Source organism: Pan paniscus, chromosome 17 (assembly GCF_029289425.2).
Source record: "Pan paniscus chromosome 17, NHGRI_mPanPan1-v2.0_pri, whole genome shotgun sequence".
NCBI lineage: Eukaryota > Metazoa > Chordata > Mammalia > Primates > Hominidae > Pan > Pan paniscus.
Window position 1 is genome coordinate 35523338 of NC_073266.2, and position 23098 is coordinate 35546435.

At 50.3% G+C, this 23098-nt stretch overlaps 2 protein-coding genes across 4 annotated transcripts in view; one reads left to right on the forward strand and one right to left on the reverse strand.

Moving 5' to 3' along the window:
* Positions 1-7066, forward strand: part of LPIN2 (lipin 2) — a 96198-nt gene extending 89132 nt beyond the window's left edge. For both annotated transcript variants that reach the window (XM_034943766.3, XM_063597307.1), the window contains exons 16-20: positions 203-289; positions 1864-2016; positions 2412-2526; positions 3182-3285; positions 3627-7066. In XM_034943766.3, coding sequence (XP_034799657.1) covers positions 203-289; positions 1864-2016; positions 2412-2526; positions 3182-3285; positions 3627-3771 — 604 coding nt within the window. In that variant the 3' untranslated portion in view covers positions 3772-7066. The remainder of the gene's footprint in view (positions 1-202; positions 290-1863; positions 2017-2411; positions 2527-3181; positions 3286-3626) is intronic.
* Positions 7067-9995: 2929 nt separating this feature from the next.
* Positions 9996-23098, reverse strand: part of EMILIN2 (elastin microfibril interfacer 2) — a 65969-nt gene continuing 52866 nt past the window's right edge. Inside the window, exons 5-8 of one of the 2 annotated variants that reach the window (XM_063597306.1) lie at positions 16980-17381; positions 15095-15127; positions 14251-14379; positions 9996-11009 (exon numbers count right to left, since the gene is read on the reverse strand). In XM_063597306.1, coding sequence (XP_063453376.1) covers positions 10672-11009; positions 14251-14379; positions 15095-15127; positions 16980-17381 — 902 coding nt within the window. In that variant the 3' untranslated portion in view covers positions 9996-10671. The remainder of the gene's footprint in view (positions 11010-14250; positions 14380-15094; positions 15128-16979; positions 17382-23098) is intronic. The other variant, XM_034943765.3, reaches the window with a different exon arrangement.

The following is a 23098-nucleotide window of genomic DNA, read 5'->3' on the forward strand; positions in this document are numbered from 1 at the left end:
CTCGTGAGACTCCGCTTTCAGAAGCACCTCAGTGGGTGCATTTGCATGGGATGGCCTTGCAGTTGCTTGAAGCTGTGATTAAATCCCCTTTCAAGAGTGTCCCGTCACCAATTAGTTATTGGCAGCTGATAGTCAACCAAATAGGAAAACGCTGTATGTGTTTGATTCCTCATAGCTTTTCCTGTTTCTACCGTCTTCTTAGGTCGGATGCTTTGGGACAGATTCTCCCACAGCTGGGCAAAGACTGGACCCACCAGGGTATAGCAAAGCTCTACCATTCCATCAATGAGTAGGTACCCTCCCCACATGTTAACTCGCTCTGGTGAGCTGGAAGCTTGCTTTAAGAACTATAGAACAATGGTGTAAGTCTTCAGTCCACATGAGTCATGTGTTTATGCTGAAGCATTCCCACTCTTCCTCACTCCTTTCCCGTTGATGATGTGGGAGCCGTGTGCACCTGGCATTGGCATCGAACCTATGTCATCTCAGTTAATCCTCACAGTGCTGTGTTTCAGGCACTACCTATATCTATAACTAGAATGACAGTTATTTTTTTAGCTAGAATTTAATAAGATAGCTGATTTTCATTTTTGGTTTATTTTCTGGGTATTTTAAATTTTTTTTTTTTTTTTTTGAAATGGAATTTTGCTCTCGTCGCCCAGGCTGAAGTGCAATGGCGTGACCTTGGCTCACTGCAGTCTCCACCTCCCGGGTTCAAGTGATTCTTCTGCCTCAGTCTCCCGAGTAGCTGGGATTACCGGCACATGCCACCACGCCCAGCTAATTTTGTATTTTTAGTACAGATGGGGTTTCATCATGTTGGTCAGGCTGGTCTTGAACTCCGAACCTCAGGTGATCTCCCCGCCTCGGCCTCCCAAAGTGCTGGGATTACAGGCATGAGCTATTGCACCCAGCCTTAAAATTGTATTTCTTTGAGTAGATAGTGCACGCATGCATGAGGGAAGTAGTTCTTGCAGGGGCTGCTCTCTCTTGGGGCACCCTTTGAGGGGAAGATAGCCGTGCCATGGCCTTTGTGGGTTCCTAATACATATATTACATTGATCTGAAGAATCTCAGTGTCTTTAGCATTAGTTGAGAATACCATAATATGAAAATTACGAATATGTCAGTTACCTGGGTATAATTTTGCTTCTTGTCTGATGGAGTGGTTTGCATCTTGCACATTGCCTTTATAAATAATGTCCCCTATATTTTTTCTTTACAGTGGGTAATTTAAAGATAGTCCAAGGTTTTTTCTGTCCTCTAATCTGGCTTTCATGGACTAGATGCTGAACATTTTATATCAGTACTTACAAACTTAACATAATCCTTAGTTGCCTGTACCTCCATTTTTTTCCCACGTTTTCCATGGAAAGGTGAAACTTCTATAATCCTAAGCAGTTTCCTGCTAAATTTGAGAATTTGGTTTTCACAGTAAATGAGAGGAAGTTTATTTGGATCTTTTAAAAGAAAAGTGTGGGTTGGGCATGGTGGCTCACACCTGTAATCCCAGCACTTTGGGAGGCTGAGGTGGGCAGATCACCTGAGGTTAGGAGCTTAAGACCAACCTAGCCAACATGGTGAAACCCTGTCTCTACTAAAAAATATAAAAATTAAGCCGGGCATGGTGTCGCATGCCTGTAATCCTAGCTACTTGGGAGGCTGAGGCAGGAGAATTGCTTGAATCCAGGAGGTGGAGGTTTCAGTGAGCCGAGATGGCGCCACAGCACTCCAGCCTGGGTAACAGAGTGAGACTCAAAAAAAAAAAAAAAAAAAAGAAAGAAAGAAAAGTGTGGGGTTTTTTTTTTGTTTTTTTTTCTCTTAGCCAGAACATGTGGGCTAACAGGGTGTGTTTTCTTTCAGGAATGGCTACAAGTTTCTGTACTGCTCGGCCCGTGCCATCGGCATGGCCGACATGACCCGTGGCTACCTGCACTGGGTCAATGACAAGGGCACAATCTTGCCCCGGGGCCCCCTGATGCTGTCCCCCAGCAGCTTGTTCTCCGCCTTCCACAGGTACCTCTCCGGCAGGCAGCCCGCTGCCCCAGCATGTGGGTGGGGCTGGGCCCAAGGTGGGGGGATATGTGGGAACAGACGTCAGATGTTGGAGCCGCCACGCCTCTCCCAGTTCTTTGGTCCCTGGTGGTGTCCTACCACATACTGCTCACTTGCCATGTGGCGGGCCTGGTGAAGAAAGGCAGGTTCTAGGAACCGTCAAGTTTTCTCCTTCCCTAAACTTCATCACTCAAATTTTCTTAGTTATCAGACTGGCAAAGAAGGAGAAGGAAAGATTCCAGTTACAAAGGGTTGAAGAAATTGGGTGGTTGTGAGCACTAAGATTTTTTTAGGACCACTCACTGGGGAAAACAACCATTTTGAGATTGGTGATTGTATTTGTATTTTTTTCTTAGAGAAGTGATAGAAAAGAAACCAGAGAAGTTCAAAATTGAGTGTCTAAATGATATCAAGAACCTGTTTGCCCCGTCTAAGCAGCCCTTCTATGCTGCCTTTGGAAACCGTCCAAATGTGAGTATCTCCTGGGCTCTGGGTTCTGATGTGTGTGGGTGAAATTCAGAGGGATGTACTTCGTGGGGTGTAGCCACGTCCCAATTCTCAAAGCAGTTTTGTAAGCAAAATGAGACATCTGTTCTGCTTGTTCGGTTTTCACTTGATCTATTCCAAATAGCTATAGCAACTGGGGAGGTCCTGTAGGTGCAGATCTGCCCCAGAATTTATACGAAGGACGCTTTTCCATCGTTTCTGTGGCTGCCATTCCATTTCCTCAGGCAGCTCTGGCTCCTCTTCTAAGCAGTTCTGAGCTGCGTCCTTGGATCACCCCAGAGCCAGGGTCAGTGCTGGCCCTTCGCTAGCACTTCCCAACCTGCCTCCCTTCTGCAGGGCCATCGGGCCTCAGGTGTGCAGAAGATGTGGCCTCTCTGGCCTCTTCTGCGCCAGGGCCCCTGGCTTCCCCTTGGTGGCTGCCCAAGTTTTCTGACTCTCCAAGCACCACTCTGTAGTTTAGGTTTGTCTAAAGCTCAGTTTCGGTGGCAACTGCACTGTGCCGCCTCCGCATGTTTTCTGTTGAGTCTGTCTGTGCAGTGCTTCTGGCTCACAAGGAGCCTGAGAAGTATCTCCTGAATTCTCCTCCCTGGAATCACCCGCTTGCTATTTTCTTCTGCAGGATGTCTATGCCTACACACAAGTTGGAGTTCCAGACTGTAGAATATTCACCGTGAACCCCAAGGGTGAATTAATACAAGAAAGAACCAAAGGAAACAAGTCATCGTAAGTACATTCTCAGCTCTCAGCCCAGCGCCCTGCAGCCAGGGGTACAGTTGGGGACAGACAGACCCTGTCCTTTTCCCCCTGATCCTTAAGATCAGGCCCTGATCAAAGGATCAGCTACATCTCCTCTGTGGGTATCTCTCTTTCACAATATCTGTTTGAGGGGGTCTCTGGTTATCCTAGACTTGTAAGAGGGAGTTTGAGCCCTGTGATGGGACTGAGGCCTGCCTCTGAACCTGCCCACCTGAGCAATCTGAGTGACAGCTTCACAGCCCCCTATCTTGTGCCTTTGACCGATCTTGAAGTAATAGCCTGTGCCTCTTCCCCAACCTTTCTCTTAGGTATCACAGGCTGAGTGAGCTCGTGGAGCATGTGTTCCCCCTTCTCAGTAAGGAGCAGAATTCCGCTTTTCCCTGCCCGGAGTTCAGCTCCTTCTGCTACTGGCGAGACCCGATCCCTGAAGTGGACCTGGATGTCCTGTCTTGAGGCGGCACCTCAGTGGGTGGGCAGGGCTTGGTCCCCCTCCCCACAGCAAGGGAAGGCAGCTGGCTCTTCTGCTGACCTCAGATAACAGCCTTCCCCAGCGGAGACGGGTGCTTCTGGAGCTGGTCCCGCCATCCTCCTTTGCCTTCCCAGGCCGGCTGCTCAGGCTCGGCAGGTCTGCAGCTCAGCTCCTGGAAGGAGAAGGGAGGAACTGGGCCTGGGGCTGGAGGCCTGGGATCCCTCCTTCGTGGGTCGCACACATATTTCCTGCTGTGAGCTGGGGCCTCCTTCCATTGCATCATTTTAAAGGAAGAAAAAAAGCAGCTAAAAAAGAGTGGACCAAAACACTGCACACAGTGAAGTGTTCCAGTTTCCACTGGGCAGTTGAGGTGGCTTCTGTAACCAGGGCTGTCTTCAGATGTCAGGGTCCCTGAACTGCTGCGGGCCCAGTCAGTGATGCTGGCTGAAGCTGCCTGTGCACGTTTCTCCTCTGGGTGCCTCATTTCCTGCTACACTGAAGGGGTCAGCTGCTCCAGTGGGCCAAGTTGGGCAGGACCCCAGCCCCTGCAGGGCCCATGCACCAGAGCCACTGAGCCCAGTCCCATAAACCTGGCCCTCTTTGGGGAAAGATCCCCACAGAGCATCCTCCTCTCATCTGTGACAACTCCACGAGCCCTTAATTTCTTAGACCTCACCAGAAGAACAGGTCTCACAAGTATATATTTGATGTCTGTAATAAAAGTGGGAAGGTGGGTCTTAAAACAGACCAAACCCCGCCCCGCCCCCAACAACTCTGCTTTTAGGGAGGCCTCAGAAATGCAGATAGGCGGTTGAGTGGGGTCCTGGGAAGAGCGCTGGATCCCTCTGCTTGCTGCCTGGTGTGGGCCTTTGGAAAGCATCTTGCCTTGGGACAGGATTTCTAAAATTCTGTGATTCAGATTTGTCAGGGAAGCACAGTGAAGCTTGCTTAAAGGCACTGGCCAGCAGTGTGTGACTTTGGCTTTTGGAATCACACCCTGTAATCGGGCCCGTGGAAGCAGTGTCAAAGAGGGGTCTTGGAGCTCCTATGGAGCAGACTGCCCCCCGAGCAGTGTCCCCAACCTAGCCCTGTGAGACCCCATGGGGACACGGGTGCCTACGTATTTTCACTAAAATATACATGGTAGCTCCATTTACTGATGCGATTGTAATGAGCTCACATCATGTCTGAAGAGATGGCACCAGGGAAAGGTGTGCCATAAGCTGCTCCAGAGCTTTTGGTTTGCTGAGTGTTGACAGAGCTGCACTCTTAACATCAAGAGAACTGTCAGGAGCCCAGAACCAACCCCAGGTCTTGGTCTCCATTGGCGAGAACACAGGACATGGTGGTTCCTGAGCAGAGAGGGATCTGCAGATATAGGCTTGGTGCTCGGGGTGGTCTCATGGCCAACTCTTCATGCCCCTGCCGTTGTAGTGGAACCTCTACATGTTTTAGTTTGCTTCACCTGAAATAATGCTGATCTAGAGATAGAGAAATAGGGGTGGTTATTTTTCCAGATTGGAGAGTTGAAAGTCCCTGACTGATTTCAGCCATTTTCCTAGTGCTTGTCGGATGCAGAGACAATGTTGAAATCCCCTAAACACAGTTCTCAGTGGCAAAACCTAGGAAGGCTCATGTTCCCAGAGAAGGGACCACATGAGCCTTCTCCCATGCAAAGCTTCCCCCAGCTTAAATAGTTCATAAGGACTAATTGTTTAATGAGTTTATTTATCTACAGTAGGTTAGGGATCCTGGGTTCTGTTTATATGAAGTTCTACCCAGTTTGTGAATTCTAGTACAGCAGCCATGCAGCCACCTTATTTCATAGATGCCATCTGTGTGTCCTCTTGACTACCTTCTATTTAGAGGAAGAATGAGAGCTTTGTGTGTTTAACTGAGCTTATAGTAGGACTTCTTTGCCTATGTATGGTACTGAAAAATCTTCATATACATCTTTAATCCTTTTTAGGTTGTCCTTTAAAGAGTTTTTGACTAGTTTCTTTTTCTTGACAGCTCTTCTCTTTGGACACATGGGCCTTCTTAGAGGGTTCAGTCTAGGACCCGGCTCTCCTGGCCCTGTGTTGAGGGTAGCTGGTCCCTCTGTCCCTGTGTCTGCTAGCACTAGACTTTGTTGCTGCAGATTGATCCAGTGGGTACATAGGCTAATTAATGTGAGTCTTTTTCCTTGTTTAAAGGAGTCCCTCTTGCTGAAAGTAGATGATTACTATTGCTGTAGTGTTAGGAAAGTATTAAGTTTGTGCTGAAAATCCATTGCCATTTGGTACAAATGACATTTGTTCTTTCTGTGAAAGAGATGCCCTCGAGTGTGTTTGTACACAAACCCTTAGGATGGTGAGTTGAAGCATCACCCTCGCGCTATCTTCAGTGACGGGTGACGGCTCAGGGAGATGGCAGGCAGATTGGGCTCTAAGTCATTATTCTCTCAGTTACTCCATTGGTGAAATGGCCCTTTCCCTCTTTGCAGTTCAGTCTAAGTCTCGTATTTGCTTTGCTGTCTGTGTGCTGAAGCTCGTCCCGTGTGAGTTGCTGTCTGCCCCTTGTCAGGCTGTGAGGTGCTCGTGTAGACCTGGAGCATGCAGGCTGCCTCCGTTTTTGGGTACTGTGTTGTGTTTTGCCCTGTCTAAAAACATGTGCATAGTTTTCAACTGGAAAAAGAAAAAACTTAAAAATGGGATGTCCTAAAATGAAAGCTGCTCAAAGTCACAGAACAACCGAGGGACAAAGGAGAGTGGATGACTGGGAAGCGCTGGCCCGAAACAGCCCCTGCAACTGTGGGGCCTGCACACAGCCCTTCCACAGTTGGCACTGCAGGTGCAGGCCAACCCTTTAAAGAACAAACAAGGAAGTCAGCTCTTTCACTTTTTACAAGTTGGCAAAAACAGACTTCCAGGGAATTTCGATGTTTTCCCATGTTGTAGAGCTTCCAGGGTTTAATAAAACTGGTTAAAAATTGAGTCTTTCCCTGAAGTAAGTGCTCTTTCCAGATGAAAACTACTCTTTTGGTTTTGTTTGAAAGTAAGAAAGGGAGGGGAAACTTTGCTCTTTTAATAATTATGTTCAGCCTATGATGAAGTATTTGATTATTAGACAGCAATGTCACTAATAAGTTTTAAGTTGTCCAAAGTTAATTGTAAACATCATCAGTACAGTACTCTTAGTTACAGTAAAGCAATTGTTGCAAGATGAATGGCTAATATTTTGGTGCAGTGTTTGATGTTCAAAACAAAATGTTACAACAATAAACGAACATAAACTGAATGCATTTGGCTCTTTTCTTCAGGGGACATTGAAACCATCTTTCTAGATTCTTGCCAGAAATTGGTAATTTCCATAAATTAGCATCTTGATCTTTGCTGACACTTAAATTTGTCTACAGCAGGAGCTCCTTTTTGTTGCTTATTCTTAAAACCTGGCTTCAGAAGTGCAGCTACACCCCCAGGAACTAACCTCTTGCTTTGTACCTTCTGCCAGGAAATGACCCATCCATATGTGACTTCTGCTGTGGTCTCAGGGCTGTCCAGGAGGCTGTGTTTACCTCCTCTCCCTAAGCACTTGAATTCCCTGGGAGTCCTGTCCAGAGCCCCTGGACACCCCACCTTTCCTTAAACCCTTCCTTAGGGTGGGTATGATTTAGCAATCAATCCTGATGTTTTCATCACAGAGTCAGAGTGACCTTTGATCAAAACCACATCGCATATATTACTTACATGGTGATGTTTTGTCCTCTCAGATTGCTGGGCCCTTAACCAGATGCAGCATATGCTGAACCCTGCATCCCAAAGGCCCTCCACAGGAGCGTGTGTTCAGGATGGAAATGTTTGCATTCCGTGCCTCCTTGCCATGACGTGATGGCAACCATGGGTCTTTGGGAATGCAAAAGAAGAGCTCAGGGAAATTGGTTACAAAGGAAATGGTCTTTACCCAGAGCAGCTTTGAGGGCTTCAGGGGAGCAGTGAACTTTGCATACCTGAGCTCTGAGGACGTGCCTGCGTGTGGCTTCTCTCTGTTTTGCCCCGCACCCATTGGAGTTGGCATGTGTCCTTCCGTTTTCTTTCCCGTTTATAGGATGGCATAAGGAAAATACACATTTATGTTTAGAAAGGGGCTGTGGTGTGGATTGGATATGTGCAAAGCTGGGTTTCCAAGCTTACAGGCATGAACGAAGTGACTCCAATCACAAATACTCCCTGTCAAGCTGCAAATACATAAATTGTGAGAAAATTAGTCACCTGGGAAAGCTAGATTAACATGCCAACCAGGAAGTAATTTCAAATGCAGTTTAAGGTTTGCATTTATTGACGATACCATTTTGTTTTTAATCGTGTAAATGAGGCCATTTGTTAGTGTTACATGGAGGTTTGGAGGGGATGTCACAGTCCTTCTCTACTTAAGAAGTGTCCTGACCTTTTCTCAGCAACAACTTGATATCAGAAGTTGTGAACTTGGCTGGGCGTGGTGGCTCATACCTGTAATCCCAGCACTTTGGGAGGCCGAGGTGGGCGGATTGGCTGAGCTCAGGAGTTCGCGACCAGCCTGGGCAACACGGTGAAACCCCGTCTCTACTAAAATACAAAAAATTAACCGGGCGTGGCGGCATGCACCTGTAGTCCCTGCTACTCGGGAGGCTGAGGTAGGAGAATTGCTTGAACCTGGGAGGCGGAGGTTGCAGTGAGCTGAGATCGCGCTACTGCACTCCAGCCTGGGCGACAGAGTAGGACTGTCTCCCCCCCCCAAAAAAAAAAAAAGTTGTGAACTTGTGCCTGATTCTGTCTCAGGGTTTGGTATGCCTCTGACTCGCAGGCACTACTTCAGGGGTGATGATTTCTTGAAGGGCTGCTTCGAACCCCACAGCCTTAAGCTCAGCTGACCTTGTTGTTCTACTACCTGTACAAAAAGACAGCCTTTCCCTTTCTAAAGATGTCTCCTAAGTGGGCCAGGATCCACCTGTCATCCAGCTTTATCTCAAAGTAGAGGCAGGCTCCAGCCATAATGAGGCATATTCTGTTTTGCCTGTCTTGAATACACAGAGCTGAGATTCACCATTGTTGGTGAGTAGAGATGCACTGAGAGGAGGACTGGGTTTTACCCGATGTTCCAGACCCATCTACGGAGTAGGGAAAGCAGCAGGTAGTCATCACCCACCTTTTGCCTGGGCCCTGCCCCTGCAGCTCTTGAGCACGTCCCCTTGGGCGCCGAGTGCGGTCTTTTCAAAAGGAGCGTGAGAGGAGAGGAGAGGGCGATGGCGCGTGCCCGCTGGGTTTTCCTGAAAACACTGCTGCACTGGGGCGCTTTCCATGAGTCATTCCTAGGACAGCCAAGGATACTCTGACAGCTGTCTTTAGCCAGTTCCCCAGCTGTAGTAATGGGGTGGGATGCCATTCTCCCTCCCGCTCCTGGACAAAGAGGTCCACATTTTAAATAATAAAACGGCAAACCTTTAGTTCTTGCTGATATCTTCCTAGCTGTGGCGGGGGGAGTAAATAGGAACTCTGAAGTGTCCAGTGGCCACCCTGTAAATTCATTTGCAAACAATTCTTAAAGCATTTTTTTTTACAGCATAAGAGCATCTTCTGGGCCAAGGAAACTGCAGCTCTTGATTCTACCGTCCAAACCTTTCCCCAGTGGGACTTGATTAACCAGTAGGTTTTACCAACCTGATCCACAGAGACTACCTTGAACTAAGGGTGCTGAGAGGTCTCCGTGGCCACTGGTGACAGATTAATACTCCCGGGCCTCCCCTCAGTGGAGGCGTCTCGCTGTGTGAAGATGCCGTGTTCTCAGATGGGCTCAGCTGTCAGCGTGTGGCCAGCGTTAGGTTGAGCCTCCTGCTGCTTAGAAACCCAAGAGCTCGGCGAGCTGTGTCTGCTGGAGATTGGTGCAGTGAAGCAGCAGGGATCAAGTTAGCCTGGGCAGCTGCTGTGGGATCTGAGTGCAGCATCCCCAGAGGAGCCGCTCCAGCTGCAGATGACATGGGGCCTTGACCTCCATGCACATCTGGTCCGTCTTCACAAGCCAGAAACAAAACCCAAGTGTATAGCTTGGATGTGGAGGGGTAACAGTTTTGTAGCTGAGATTAATTTTACTCAAGATTACTTTCTGTAGCCCTTTTTGAAACAAAAAATTTCTTAAGTTTGCTTTTTAGCAACAACTCCCGATCTGTAAGGGACCACACTTAAATTAACAAAAGTAACTGGAAATGGCTTTACATCTTTATTGACACTCCCTGTCTTTGCACTTAAATTGTACATGCCATTTAAGGAGCCCAGCAAGCTTTGGGAACAGTCTCTATCTAACGCATCCCTATTTGCAGCTGGGCCAAGGCCCGCCTGAGCAGGCTAAGTCCCAGGCGGCAATGGTGAGCCAAGCGTGGAACAGCCCAAACTAAAGTCGGGGTCTCTGTGCGGCGGCACGGGCCACTTCGGCACTTCAGTGTTTAAACTTCTGCATGCAGTGTAAAGACAGACAGCTGGCCACAGTGCTGCCCTGCAGTAAAGACCAGCCACCGTGACCGGCTCTCCCCTGCCTCCCTCCTCCCAGCCCACAGTCAGACGGAGCCTCTGTGGCAAGCTCAGGCCCAGTCCAGGGCCCTCAGAGTGTAGATACAGGTAGAGGCCTTTCCAAGTCTTCCAGTTGTCCAGTTAGGGTGGCAGAAAAGTCAGTGGCCATGTTCACCGTGTGCCTCACTCTTTGCAGCCTGGCTGGATGCAGTAAGGCATGGTGGCCTCAACAGCGAGGGAAGGCCTTTATGTTGGGGCCTATGTGGAAACTCTAGCCCCGTGCTTCCATTACATACAAACCGAATATATTAAAGCTTTAGAGTTTTTACAACTATCTATCTTTCCCCTGACATCTCCCCAGCCACCTTAGAGGTGGGAAAGGAAAGGATATAAGAAAACCCCACTAAATGTGGAGTACATTTCGTCAAAGTCTGTGTGAGCCAGCTTGCCTCCAGTCACCACGACGTTGACTGCATCTCCCGCCTTCAGGTGCACGATGAGGTGGAATGCCCCCGGGCCCCCGCAGGTATGCAAAGCCCCTGGAGGGCGGTGGTATTCCAGGAACTCTCCCCTGTACCCAGCGGTATGCAGCTGGGCCACGCTGGCGTTGGAGACCGACAGCACTGCTTCCACGTAGGCGTCTCTCTCGGGGGTGAGGGTGGCCGTGATCAGGTAGCGCCCATCATAAGGAGCCGTGAAGACCCCTGCGGGGAGAAAGGCAAACCCTGTGCTCACCTGCTGTCGTCACAGCCCTTGCCATGGTAGTAAGTGGCCCCCTAGTGATTAACCTGGGCCTGGGAGACCAGCCATCTCTGTCTTCCCATGGTAGCTGGCTGCCTGCCTCAGCTTCTTTTTATGCTCATCCCCTACAGCCTACCAGTGATGCAGAGGCCACCTTAGCCCATACCACTTTTTGCCATGGGCCTAAGAATGCCTCTTGGAGGCATTCCTTATTGGAAGCACCTAAAGGCTAAAGTCAGCCTCAAAGCTTGGCTGCTGGGCAGAATACCCGTGAGGCAGGGCCAATAAAAACGAAGCTTGCCACCAACCCAGGGAGAGGCAGACATGGCACTTTGTAACCCCAGGGGCCATGCCAGGCTCCTCGTGTAAGAGGCCCATTCTCCCCATGCTGGGCAATGGCCAGAAGTGAGCACTGATACTCAGCCCATGACCCACATGTTCTGGGCCCAGGGTGGGAAAGGAAGTGGTGGCCAAAGGTGAGGAAGGTGGAAAGATCTGTACATGTCACAATTCGCTAAGCAGAAGCAGCTGTAGGTGGCCCCACAGCTAGGAGAGTCAGTGCCAACACCAAATGCCAGCAGGAATGGCCATCACTCACGGGCTCCGCAGTGGACACCGGACCTTGCCGCTGACAACAAGCCAAGAGTGGACATAAAACGGAGGGCCCAGGAGCTAAAAAGGGTGGTCCTGGCCATGCGTGGTGGCTTACGCCTGTAATCCCAGCACTTTGGGAGGCCAAGGTGGGCAGATCACCTGAGGTCAGGAGTTTGAGACCAGCCTGGCCAACACGGATAACCCCATCTCTACTAAAAATACAAAAAAAATTAGATGGGCATGGTGGCGTGCACCTGTAGTCGCAACTACTCAGGAGGCTGAGGCACGAGAATCCCTTAAACCCATGTGGCGGAGGTTGCAGTGAGCAGAGATGACACCACTGCACTCCACCCTGGGTGACAGAACAAGACTGTCAGAAAAAAAAAAAAAAAAAAGGTGGTTGTCAGGAGCCCAAGCCTTCAATCTGCTCTGGAAAACAGAAGAGGCCCGGCTACCCAGTCCCCTTCCCAACTTTGAACAGCAAGTAACTGAGGGCTTTCCAGATGCTTCCTAAGGTACCTGGCCCTGAGGCCAGCACCAGCCCTGGCGTTTTGAGTGTGGCCTTCACCTTTGTTCAGAGTCGCCTGTGGTGAAGCCTCACTCAGTTCACCCAGAATTTTCTTTCTGCACCTGCTCCATGCAAGACAAGTGGTAGTTCTGGGAATGCGAGACTATAGGTCACAATCCCTGCCTGCAAGCGCCACCTGACCTATCCAAGCAGATGAACCATCCCTATGGCCAAGGCAGTGCAGAGTGACCTGGGGAGCATGGCCTTGTTACAGTCAGGCAGATGGGAGCAGGGCAGGAGAGCCCCTACCCCAACTAGGAATGTCAGGCAACCATCAGATGATGGTCCTGCAGTTGTTAACTGTCTCTCTAAATTAATGATTGGTTGCAGCCAGCACCACAGAAAGGCAGTCGCCCAATAGTCAGACAAAACCTGAAGCTGATGATCAGCTGCTTCCAGATAAGATCTCCAGAGTTGGGCGATGAAGCTCATGCATGTGCATTAAGAGGCAAAAATGATGTTTCAAATGGTGTTTAACTGGTGTGTGACCTCCTGGGAACACTTGACTGGTACAGGAAGAACACCTCGTGGGCACATGCACAACTCCAGGAAACACTGCGCACGCCCCCCTCTTAGGCACTGGTAGGCCCCTGTGCATGCGGACGGCCCCCCAAGGGAAGAATCAGGAAAGGGACGCAACCCTGGAAGCATGCCAATGTATAAGACCCCAAGTCACCTGTCAGACCGCACTTGAATCTCTCAAGTCGCCCACTTGGCCGTCTTCCGAGTGTACTTTCCTTCCTGCTCTAAAACTTGCCTCAGTCTCACTCTGCCTCATGCCCCTTGGTCAAATTCTTTCTTCTGAGGAGGCAAGCATTGAGGCCTGTATGGATTCCCCTTCCCTGATGTACTGACCCCAAAGGCCACTGCCACTCTGAGCAGAGGCCTGGAGGTCTGTGGGGCCCAGGAGGAAGCTACATGGCGGTGGAAAGTAAGTGGCGTTCCCTCTCGCCCTGACCTTAGATGCCAAGCTCCAGCTTAATCAGCCCGGGGCACTGAGAATTCATTTCTCTGAGTTCTGCAGGTAACTTAGGCTTGCTAACATAACAGTTAAGAGCCACTGACTAAGGACAGATGGGATTTAGCCAGACAGTGACTAGACAGGGCAAACGTGAGGCTGGGGGTGGCTAAAAACTACCAAGAAGGAAACCAAGTCCCCCTCCCTCCCAGTGGCTTATGGGTGGCAAGGCCTCCCTGAAATCCACTGCCCCACCCCCCTCCAGGAGGCCCTGTTCACAGTGCGTGAGCAGAACAGTGACTGCTGAGGGCAGAGAGAGACGTCAGGAAAGACCCCGGGCTGTGGGGACCTCCCCACACCTGCCTGGGAGCTCTGTCCTGATGGGCCCAGGCACCCCCGGACCCTGCTTTCCTTGGAGCTGCCCTCCGTCCGGGCAGAGCAGCCCAGCCCAGGTGGACACTGATGGGACACAAGGAACTCGGAGGTAAACTCCACACCCATGATCCTTGGGACCTCCAGCAACAACCCGGGGCAGGGGGACATGCCAGGCGCTGCAGAAAGACTCAAGCTCCCAGCTGAAGGGATTCTGTTGCAGAGCATGAGGCCCTCTGGGGAGCGCAGTCCCTCTTGTGGCTCTGTTCATCATAAACTAGGAGACCCTGAGGGAGCCTCCCGCTTGTCCTGGCCCAGGTTGTCAGGATGACTGTCGGAGCCTGAGAGAGAGGGGTGCAATGGTGGCTATCAGAGGTGGCCAGGGCATGGCGGGCTGTGCCGGCACAGCCCTCATAACTGCTGTAAAAAATGAATAGCAACCCCAGTGGTGAATGCTGAAGACTAGCGTGTTGACCTCACGACTAGAAAATGTTACACACCCATGCAGCCTGCAGCCCTCGAGCTGGGACACGTTCTACGTGAAAGCCCACAGAGTGGGGCAGAGGAGTGCAGGCCCACTCGGGTATCTGCTCCAGGGTGGCGTCCTCCCTGAGCCCACGGGACGCTGGGAACCAGCCAGCCATGGTGGGAGGGGTCCCACCTGCATTGGGGTAGGAGGAGGACACAGTACCAGTTCCCTTCAAACACTCACCGGTGCTGGGGTTGTAAACATCCCCGTCGTTCACCAGCACTTTGTTAAAGAGGACAACACCCCCATCACTGGGGAAAGGCTTCTGGGTGAGCCCCGCAGAAAAAGACACCAGAGAAGGCACCGGAGCTCCTGGAGCAGAGAAAGGATGGAATGGATTGACCCGGGTGCTTCTGTCCTCCAGGGGGAGGGCCTGGAAAACTGAGGCCTACGTGCCAGGCCCACGTGCCAGGCCCATTTTATTTCACCCAAAGTGGTGAAGCAAACTCCTCATGCCCAACAGCCAGAGGGTTCCCTGTCTGAGGATCAGCAGGCAGGACAGCTGAGGAATCTGAGAAACCGGACAGACTCTTGTTAGGAGGGTGTGTGTGAGGCTGGGCATGTAAGCATATGAGATGAGCATGTGTATGTGCGTGTGAGTGTGTGCACACACTTGTGAGCACACATATTAGGAGGCCAGGCCAGGCAGTGGGTGCATCATCATCTAGGGAGCTGCTTCCTTACTAATAAATCAGTAAAACCTGGAGCCCCAGGAAGCTCATCAGGACCACACAAGGGCAGAGGCCCACCCAGTGATCCCCTTGGGAAACTCAATGAGCTGGGATGATGGAGGAGGGAAGATTCCTTGTCTTGGGCCTGACTCTGACCCTCTCTGGGGAGCAAACCTTGGGGAATTTGGTCCACTATAGTCAGCAGAGGGCTGTCCCAGTGCTGGTGGGTGGGGAAGGGCTGGGCCCAGGCTTGATTTGTGCTAATAGCCTGGAGGGAGGAGGCAGGAGATGCAGAGGAGGGGCAGAGGCCACCAAGGAGACCGCTCCTCCTGCTCCTGGTCTCTCAGCAGACGTACCTGGGGAAGCTACAGGAGGTGACTTCGGGTATCCTGAAAAACAGAAAGGAAATGGCATGTCAAACAAGATCCTAAGCACCAGCTCCTTGTTCTGAGCCCCCTTTTTCCTCTTTGCTCCTCACAAGTTCAAATCGAGTCTTCACTACTATAGAAACAGACATAGAACAAGGGCACCCACTGTCACTGCCCTCCTTCAAGCAGAGGCACATTTGTACCAGCCCGTCCCTGCTTCCTCACTAGCCCATTTATCCCTGGCGGGGAGGAGGGCACTGAGGGCAAGCTGGCTGCAGGAAAGAAAGAGATGGGCACTGGAGCCTTGGAGACTTCTCTGTGACTGAGAGAGTCACACAAGCCAACTACATTTGCCCTCTAGCAGTGTTATCTGTTCAAGAGCTCTACCTTCAACTAGACTGAATGCAGTACTTATTAAATGGAGGCATGGATGGGTGGGTGCAGAAGTGGAGGGACAAATAGATGGATGAGTGGATGCATGCAGGGAAGAGTGCATGGCTTGATGTTTGGAAGGATGTGCACATGCATAGGTGGGTGGACAGATATGTGCATGGATACATGGGTGGGTGGGTCCCTGGGGTGCCCCAGCCTCTGCATGAGGATGCATATGTGGGTGGATGGATGTATCGATGGGTGGATACACAGATACATGTGTGGGTGGGTGGCTGGATGGAAGGGTGGATGGAAGGGATACACGGATAGATGCATGGGTGAGTGCTGCATGCATGGAAGGGTGCGTGGATGGACAAATGAGGGAACAAATAGCCCAAGAGAGCCTAAGCATCCATGATACATGGAACTAACAGAAGATAAGTGTTATCTTAGAAAATGCAGGACATCTGCTTAAGAGCTGTGATCACCGCAGCTCAGGTGTCTAAGAAGGAATAGAAAAAAGAAAGCTGGTGAGAGAAAATGTCTCCTTGTCTTCTCAGCAGTGACCCAGCCTTCCAGACAGCCGTGGGCATCAGGGGCCATGGGGGCACCAGGCTATCACCAATGGGGAACAACCCCAGCCCTGCCAGTGTCTGCATGTCCCTGATGGTCAGCCTGGTCTGACTCAGAGGGGACTGGTTTGCATTGTTCTATGCATGTATCTATGGCAGATGACATAACCTGCCCCATTCAGGGTCATCTGTTTATCTGTTATAGCCACAAATCTCAGTTTCCTCATCTGTAAAACAACACTGGCTTCACAGTGCCATTGGGAGGGCTGCAGGAGATCCAGATACGGTTCAGTCCCTGGCACGTGGTGGGTATCCCACAAATGCTCACTTCCTTCTCCTGTCTCTACTCTGACACCACCCCCACTGTCACCACGACAGTAATGGTGCGGACATTCACAACTCATGGGGAGCACTTCCCAGTGGGGCACTGAACTGGGCTTTTCTCCATCCTCACAGTAACCCTCTGAGGTCCTGCACTCTCCTCATTTTGTGGTTGAAGGAACTGCAGCTCAGAGAGCTCAGGAAGCTGCCCCAAGTCCCAAAGCCTGTGGTAGACAGCCCTCCTGCCTAGCCACGCTGCTGTGCCACCTGCTTTGCTACTACCCAAGCTCCCAATACCCTTCTGGCTTCCAAGATCCTTCCTGCTGGGAACCAATGAGCTGCCCGTGTGGCACTGGTACTCCAACCGGCGGGGCCACTCAGTATTTCTAAGTATAGACGACTGCACTGTCCCTGAGGTGCCCCAGCCTCCGTGTGCTGGATTAGCATGAGCGGTCCCTCAGGCCTCGGCATCCTTCCAAAGCTGCATTTCTGAACTTGCCCCCCTGAAGGCTGGACCCCGAACCGCCAAGCCCCTCAGCAGACCCCGAGGCTCAGGCGGAAGTTCTGGGAGAGCCCCGCACTCCTCCCCCCGCAGCCCTGGGCTTCACCTGGTGCGCCCGCAAAGCCTTCTGCGCTGGGTACGGTCCCGCTCCCAGTCTGGCCATCCACGCCCCGCGGCAGACCCCGCCCAGACACGCCTGCGCCTGCGGGAGGCCCAGCCTGGCCCGTCTCCATGATGACCCCGGTGGAGCCTGGCAGCTGGGGCAGCGCAGTCCGGCCGGGCCAGGCGGGCGGGGGCGGCCTCTCCTCAGGGGGCCGCGGCAGCAGGGGCCGCTGGGGCAGGACAGGCCAATGGGGCAGGACGGGCCGATGGCCCGCAGACGGCCGTCGCCCACGGTCCTCTGGGGTTGCGGGGCCGCTGGGCCTCGGCGGGGTGGGCTTGGGCTGCAGCGGTTCCTTGGGGGCCTCTGCGGGCGGCGGGGGCGAGGGCGCCTCCGAGGGCTCCTCTGCTGGGCATTGGGGAAAAAGAAACACACAGCATTAGGAAACCTCAGCCCTGACTGCCCCGTCAGGGTCCCCTCCATGAGTCCCGGCGAGTGGGGTCCCCGTGAGGACTCTGCGGCCACCCCTGCGACGTCACGCTAGCAGGACACACGGGCGTCCGCCTGCATCTTCCGAGGACGCCGTGGGCCACCCGGAAGCCGCCAGGGACCCCTACCCAGGGCTGGGGGGTTTCCAGCCTCTCCTGCTTAGACGGCTGCACTTTCCAAACCGGCCTCATTCTTGGCTCCGGCATCCAACAATTCCCGATTTCACAGCACGCGGAAACCATGGGTGCATCGCAAATGACTGAAAGGGACCTGAGGCCACCGACCCCCTCACAGTCTCTGAACCACACTCCTCCCAGGGCCCCACGGCCTCTCCCGCGGGCTGCCGAGGGACCCTGCCGGGAGGCCCCGAGGCTGCGCTGAGGCCGTGAGGAGGGCTCAGGCTCCACGAGGGCCACAGCCACAGCGCTCACGTCGCCAGCCGAAGGGACTTCCAACGGAGGAACCTCCTGATTTACATCTCCCGGCCCTCTTGGGAAGGCGCCGGAAGCTGCCGCCCTTTCCTCCTTTGAATTCGTTCCTGGAACTAGCCCTCCAGGAAGCCCCTCCCGACCGTCCACAGGACGCCTAAAAATACCCGGGTCTGGCTGAGGAACCACTCGCAAAGAAACGCCATCCTCCCCGCCCCCATCAGTCTGGTGCCCACAATGCCCAGAGTTCCAAAGCGCAACAAATTTGATTTTTGTTTAGGACCCAACAAAAATCAGTGGCTGCCTCCTGACCTGCCGTCTAGTTTTGTTTTAAAACTCACTAAGCGGGCTGGGCGCGGTGGCTCACGCCTGTAATCCCAGCACTTTGGGAGGCCGAGGCGGGCAGATCACTTGAGCCCCCAAATTCGAGACCAGCCTGACCAAGATGGCGAAACCTCATCTCTTCCAAATATCCAAAAAAAAAAAAAATTAGCCTGGTGTAGTGGAGCACACCTGTAATCCCAGCTACTCGGGAGGCTGAGGCAGGAGAATCACTTGAACCCAGGAGGTGGAGGTTGCAGTGAGCCAAGATCGCTCACTGCACTCCAGCCTCACTAAGCTGAGGAGAAGGGCAGTGGAGGTGGTTGATGGGTTCAAAAATATAGTTAGACAGAGTTAATAAGATCTAGTATTTGATAGCACAACAGGGTGACTGCAGTCAGCAATTATCTTTTGCACATTTTTAAATAAAAGAGTAGAATTGGAATGTCTGTAAAGAAATGACACATGCTTTGGGTAATAGATACCCTATTACCCTGATTATTATACACTGCATGCCTGTATCAAAATACCTCATGTACCCCATATATATACATCTACTCTGTACACATAACAACTAAAAATTAAAAAAATAAAACTAAGATAAATATGGCAGATCAAATACATGCCCCACCCCGCCCCACCCACAGAGGCAGGTTACCAGAACACCCTGAGAGAGGCAGTTTCTCCAACAGCCTTTCCTAACCAATGTTCCATGAGAGAAGCCCAAGAGAAAACAATTTGAGTGATTACTCTCTCAGTTTTCCCTGAGGATGATACAGAGCTAATTCCATTCTAGATACAGAGAAGTTAGTTCACTCCATACAATAGAATGGCATCAGGATTTACATCTCTTTAGAACCCTGGTTGAGAAAGGCTGGGTTAGACAGAGAAACTGAGGCAGAGGGATTGAAAAACATGCAGATACCAGCTACAGTGGAAGATAGGAGTAAGATACCAGTCTAAAAACACTAAGCGAAAGTCTGCTCCCTGAATAAGGAGGCTCACAGTCCCCATCCTCTGCTAAGCTCCCAGCCACTTGCTTATACCTCTAGCTGGATATAGGAGGATTCTTCAAATTGACCCTATAATGATGCCCACAGTCATGAAACTCTATCTAGTGTCTCCCCATTAAATGTGAACCAAAGTCAAAATCACCTGACATATGAGGAAAGCCGCCTGTGTGAACAACAGGGACCAAAGCAAGCCACACCAACTAAAGAAAAGGAACTCTAAAGAGACAGACACAGTGCAAGAAAATAAACACGTCCTACCCTCAGAGAAGTAGAAGACACTGCATCCAAGATGCAAGAATTGATTGCTATACAAAAGGGATAGTCAGAGAATAAGGGTGAGCCTTTGCTGATTAAAAAGGCACTTGCCAAAATCAGAGATTTCCATGAAAGGGTTGGTAGACAAAAATCAAGGAAATCTTTCAGAAGGTAGAAGATGATGACGAAATGATGATCAATAGGAAGGAAATCATAAGAAAATTAAAGGGTCAACCTAGGAAGTCCTTCCAGAAAAAAAGAAATCAGAAAAACTGGTATGTAGGGGTAATGGGATGGTAAGGAGAGAATTATCAAATAAACACACAGCTTCCCAGAACTGAAGAAAATGAAAGATCCCAGCACAATTACTGAATAAAAGGAATAAACCAAGCCACATTCAGAACACTGAAGATAAAAAGGAGATATTACAAACTTTCAAGGGAAAAAATATAAAAAGTGACTGCAAATCAGGAAGGCATCACCAGGCTTCTCAACAGTATTGGAAACTAGAAGAGAAGGGAACAATGTCATCAAATAATGCTAGAATATAATTGTCAACCTTGAAATCTGTACCCAGCAAAAATACCCATCAATTACAAGAGTAGAATAAAGATATTTTTAGACAGGCAATATTTAAAAAATTATAAAATGCCATCTCTCACGCACCCTTTCTTAAAAAGGTATTGGGAAATGTGCACTACTGAAACAAGGGAGTAAACCATGAAAAAGCAACAGAGAGTAAAAGAAAGGGGAGAGAGGCTAAAGACTTTTCTAGGATAGTAGTGAAGGCAGGCTCAGATTGAAAGCCTTATTGCAAAAGTCTAGAAAATAACCAGTCCAGGTTAGATCAGAAAGAGCAAAAATTCCAGGAGGGAGGTCAATTTTTTAAAAAATGGAACTGACAAATGATCTGATACTTTTTATGATGTAGAAAATTTTATTAAGAGGCTGTTGAAGGGTAGGAAGACTCCAAAATAGATACATAGGATATAAGCAACACTACTACCAATTAAGAGAAAAGTAAAAAGGAAAGCAACACAACCTTAGAGAGCTATTGAGCTCAGCATAGCATAGATGTTGCATATTGACTGTAGGATAACTCTGTTGGGAATTGGGAGGAAGGGGAGTCAATATACAATGTCTAAAGCTGATAAATCAATTTAGAAATACAGAGGTAAGTACCAAAGAAAAGAAACAGCTGGAAGATTTACATGTGGCTGCCTCTGGGGCGTGGGAAGAAGGATGGGGAAGGGAACAGGGGAGCTGGTTTTCATTATGAGCTTCTTAGTGTTATTTTACTTATTTTTATAAAATATAATTGTAGAAGACACTGAGGGCCTGTTTCTGCCCTTTCCCCTCTAATCCAAGCACACTTGAGTTGACTCCTCATCTTTCTTTTCTTTCCTCCTCTCTGGACACCATCTCCCTGGCTCAGAAGCTGGCCTGCCTCCCAGGGCACACGCCTCTGCCTGAGCCCCCGCCCCACCCTCCCTCCTCTTCTTGGATCAGCTCCATCTGACATCACTCCTCTCTCTTCTCAACCTCTCTTTCCTTCCTCCCCACTAGTTTCTTCCTTTTAGCCCAAGCGTATGTCTCTCTATCTAAAACTCAGGGGAAAACAGAATTTTCCTCTGTCCTTCAACCCTCAATAAGTTAGTCAGCAAAGCATCTTAAAATGGCAAAGCACAGGCCACCCAAACTGGCCCTTATTTTCTCCCCTGTCCCCACCAACCCGTCAAATCACCCTTTTCCTCTGAAATCCGCCCTTGTTCTCCCTCATCCAGGCACACGGAGTCCTATTTCACTCTTCCTTCTCCTTTGGTCTCCCCCTCCTGCTCTTTCACACACAAATTTGTTGCTAAACCCAGCTGATTCTAATTTGGAAATATTGCTTGGATCCTTCATTCACACCTTTTCCAGAATGCTCTTTAGAAAGCATTCTAATCATATTATTTTTTGCTCAAAAATCTTCCATTGTTCTCCACTTCTCGTAAAAATCAAACTGACTCTCTTCGGCCTGACATTCTGAGTCCCCCGCCTCCTTTGGCTGCCATCAGTATGCTCACTGGTACCCAGCTCTCATGTGACTTCCCTGGCTTTGTGCCTTTACCATGTGCACCCCTGAAATGGCCTCTTCCAGCACCCTCACTGAGAGAAACGGCACCCACTCCTGAAGTCGCAGTTCAAAACCACCTCTTCCATGAAGCCTTCTTGGATTGGCCCAGCAGGCTTGAACAGTCCTGCCTCTGCACCAGGAAACAACATGGACCTCTGCGGGCTCTTTCTGTGGTTCAGACCTTTCCTCTCTGGCTGACTGATGAGTACTTGAGCATCTTAATTCTCTGCCATCCCCAGGGCCTAGCACAAGGCCTGGTAACTGACATTGAACAATTTAAGTATTGGGTGAATAAAAGAAGGCTCAACCTATCTATGACAGGCGCTATGGGCCATGCACCCTAATTCCTGCCAGCCATTAAGTTGGGAACCCTAATTTTGCCAAAAATAATTGCCATTCTGGGGTCCTAACAAGGCAGTTCTGATACATATAGGACAGTGATCATTCTGTCTTTTACTATAATCCATTTTAATATATCGATTACACCCTCAACACCCAGACTTGTTACACTAGTGGAAGGCAGAGGAAAAAGAATGAACTAAGATATTCCTTGAGCCAGATATCCTCAGTGGATCTCCTTGGGGAGTCCGTGCATGAGTGCCGTGGATGGCTGAAGGCTCCAAAGCAGCCCGCCACATCATAGCAGAGACAGTCATGAAAAAGCGACGTCTCATTGGGATGGGTGCCCCCAGCCCTGGCCTCTCCTAGCTCCAGCTTAGTCCACAGCATCACGTGGGGTGCCGAACACACACATTTACGACCAAGTCCTAACAAAGGCTGGATAGCACTCTGCTCATTCTGGAAAGAGACCTCTCCAGCAGCCGACTGCTTTCTGAACTGAACATGTGTTTCTAATTCAAGAACAGACCATTTGAAATGAATTCTTCATAAGAGCCAAGGTTGCTCCTCATGTGTTTTAACTCCTGAGGAATGATAGGGACAGACCAGCCACACTGCACCAGGCCTGCCTGACACTCCGCACGAGTCGGGTAGGGTCACAGCCTCACCATGGGTGAACCTGACATGTAGGGATTAAAGGCCATTCCCTCTCCTCGAAAGCTCCTATTAAAAGTCAATTTCAAAACCAAACATCAATTTCAACTTTTATTAAAACAAAGACTTTCCTAAGAAAATCCCCAATAATTCATGGGGCTGATGTGCTAAAAACGAGTGTCTTCCCCCTGGACTAACACCCTCGCTCATTACAGGAGTCAGGGGTTGCCTGTTGTCTCCAGGAAGCCCTGCTTTCTGCAAGAGCCCTGAGCAGCTGGGCTGCAGGAGGAGACCTGGGGAAAGGGTTGGCCCTGTTCTTGGCAACTAAGGGGTGTCTTGTCACAGAGAAGAGGCTGTTGGAGAAAGCCTGGCCTTAGCTGTTAGAGCCTGTGGTTGAGACTCGGCTGTGGGAAAGCCACTGAAACCTTGTCCATGCAACGGGCTCAACCTGCAGTGCCCTCCTGTCATCCAGGCAGAAATTGATGCCAGTCAGACCAAGCAATGGATGTG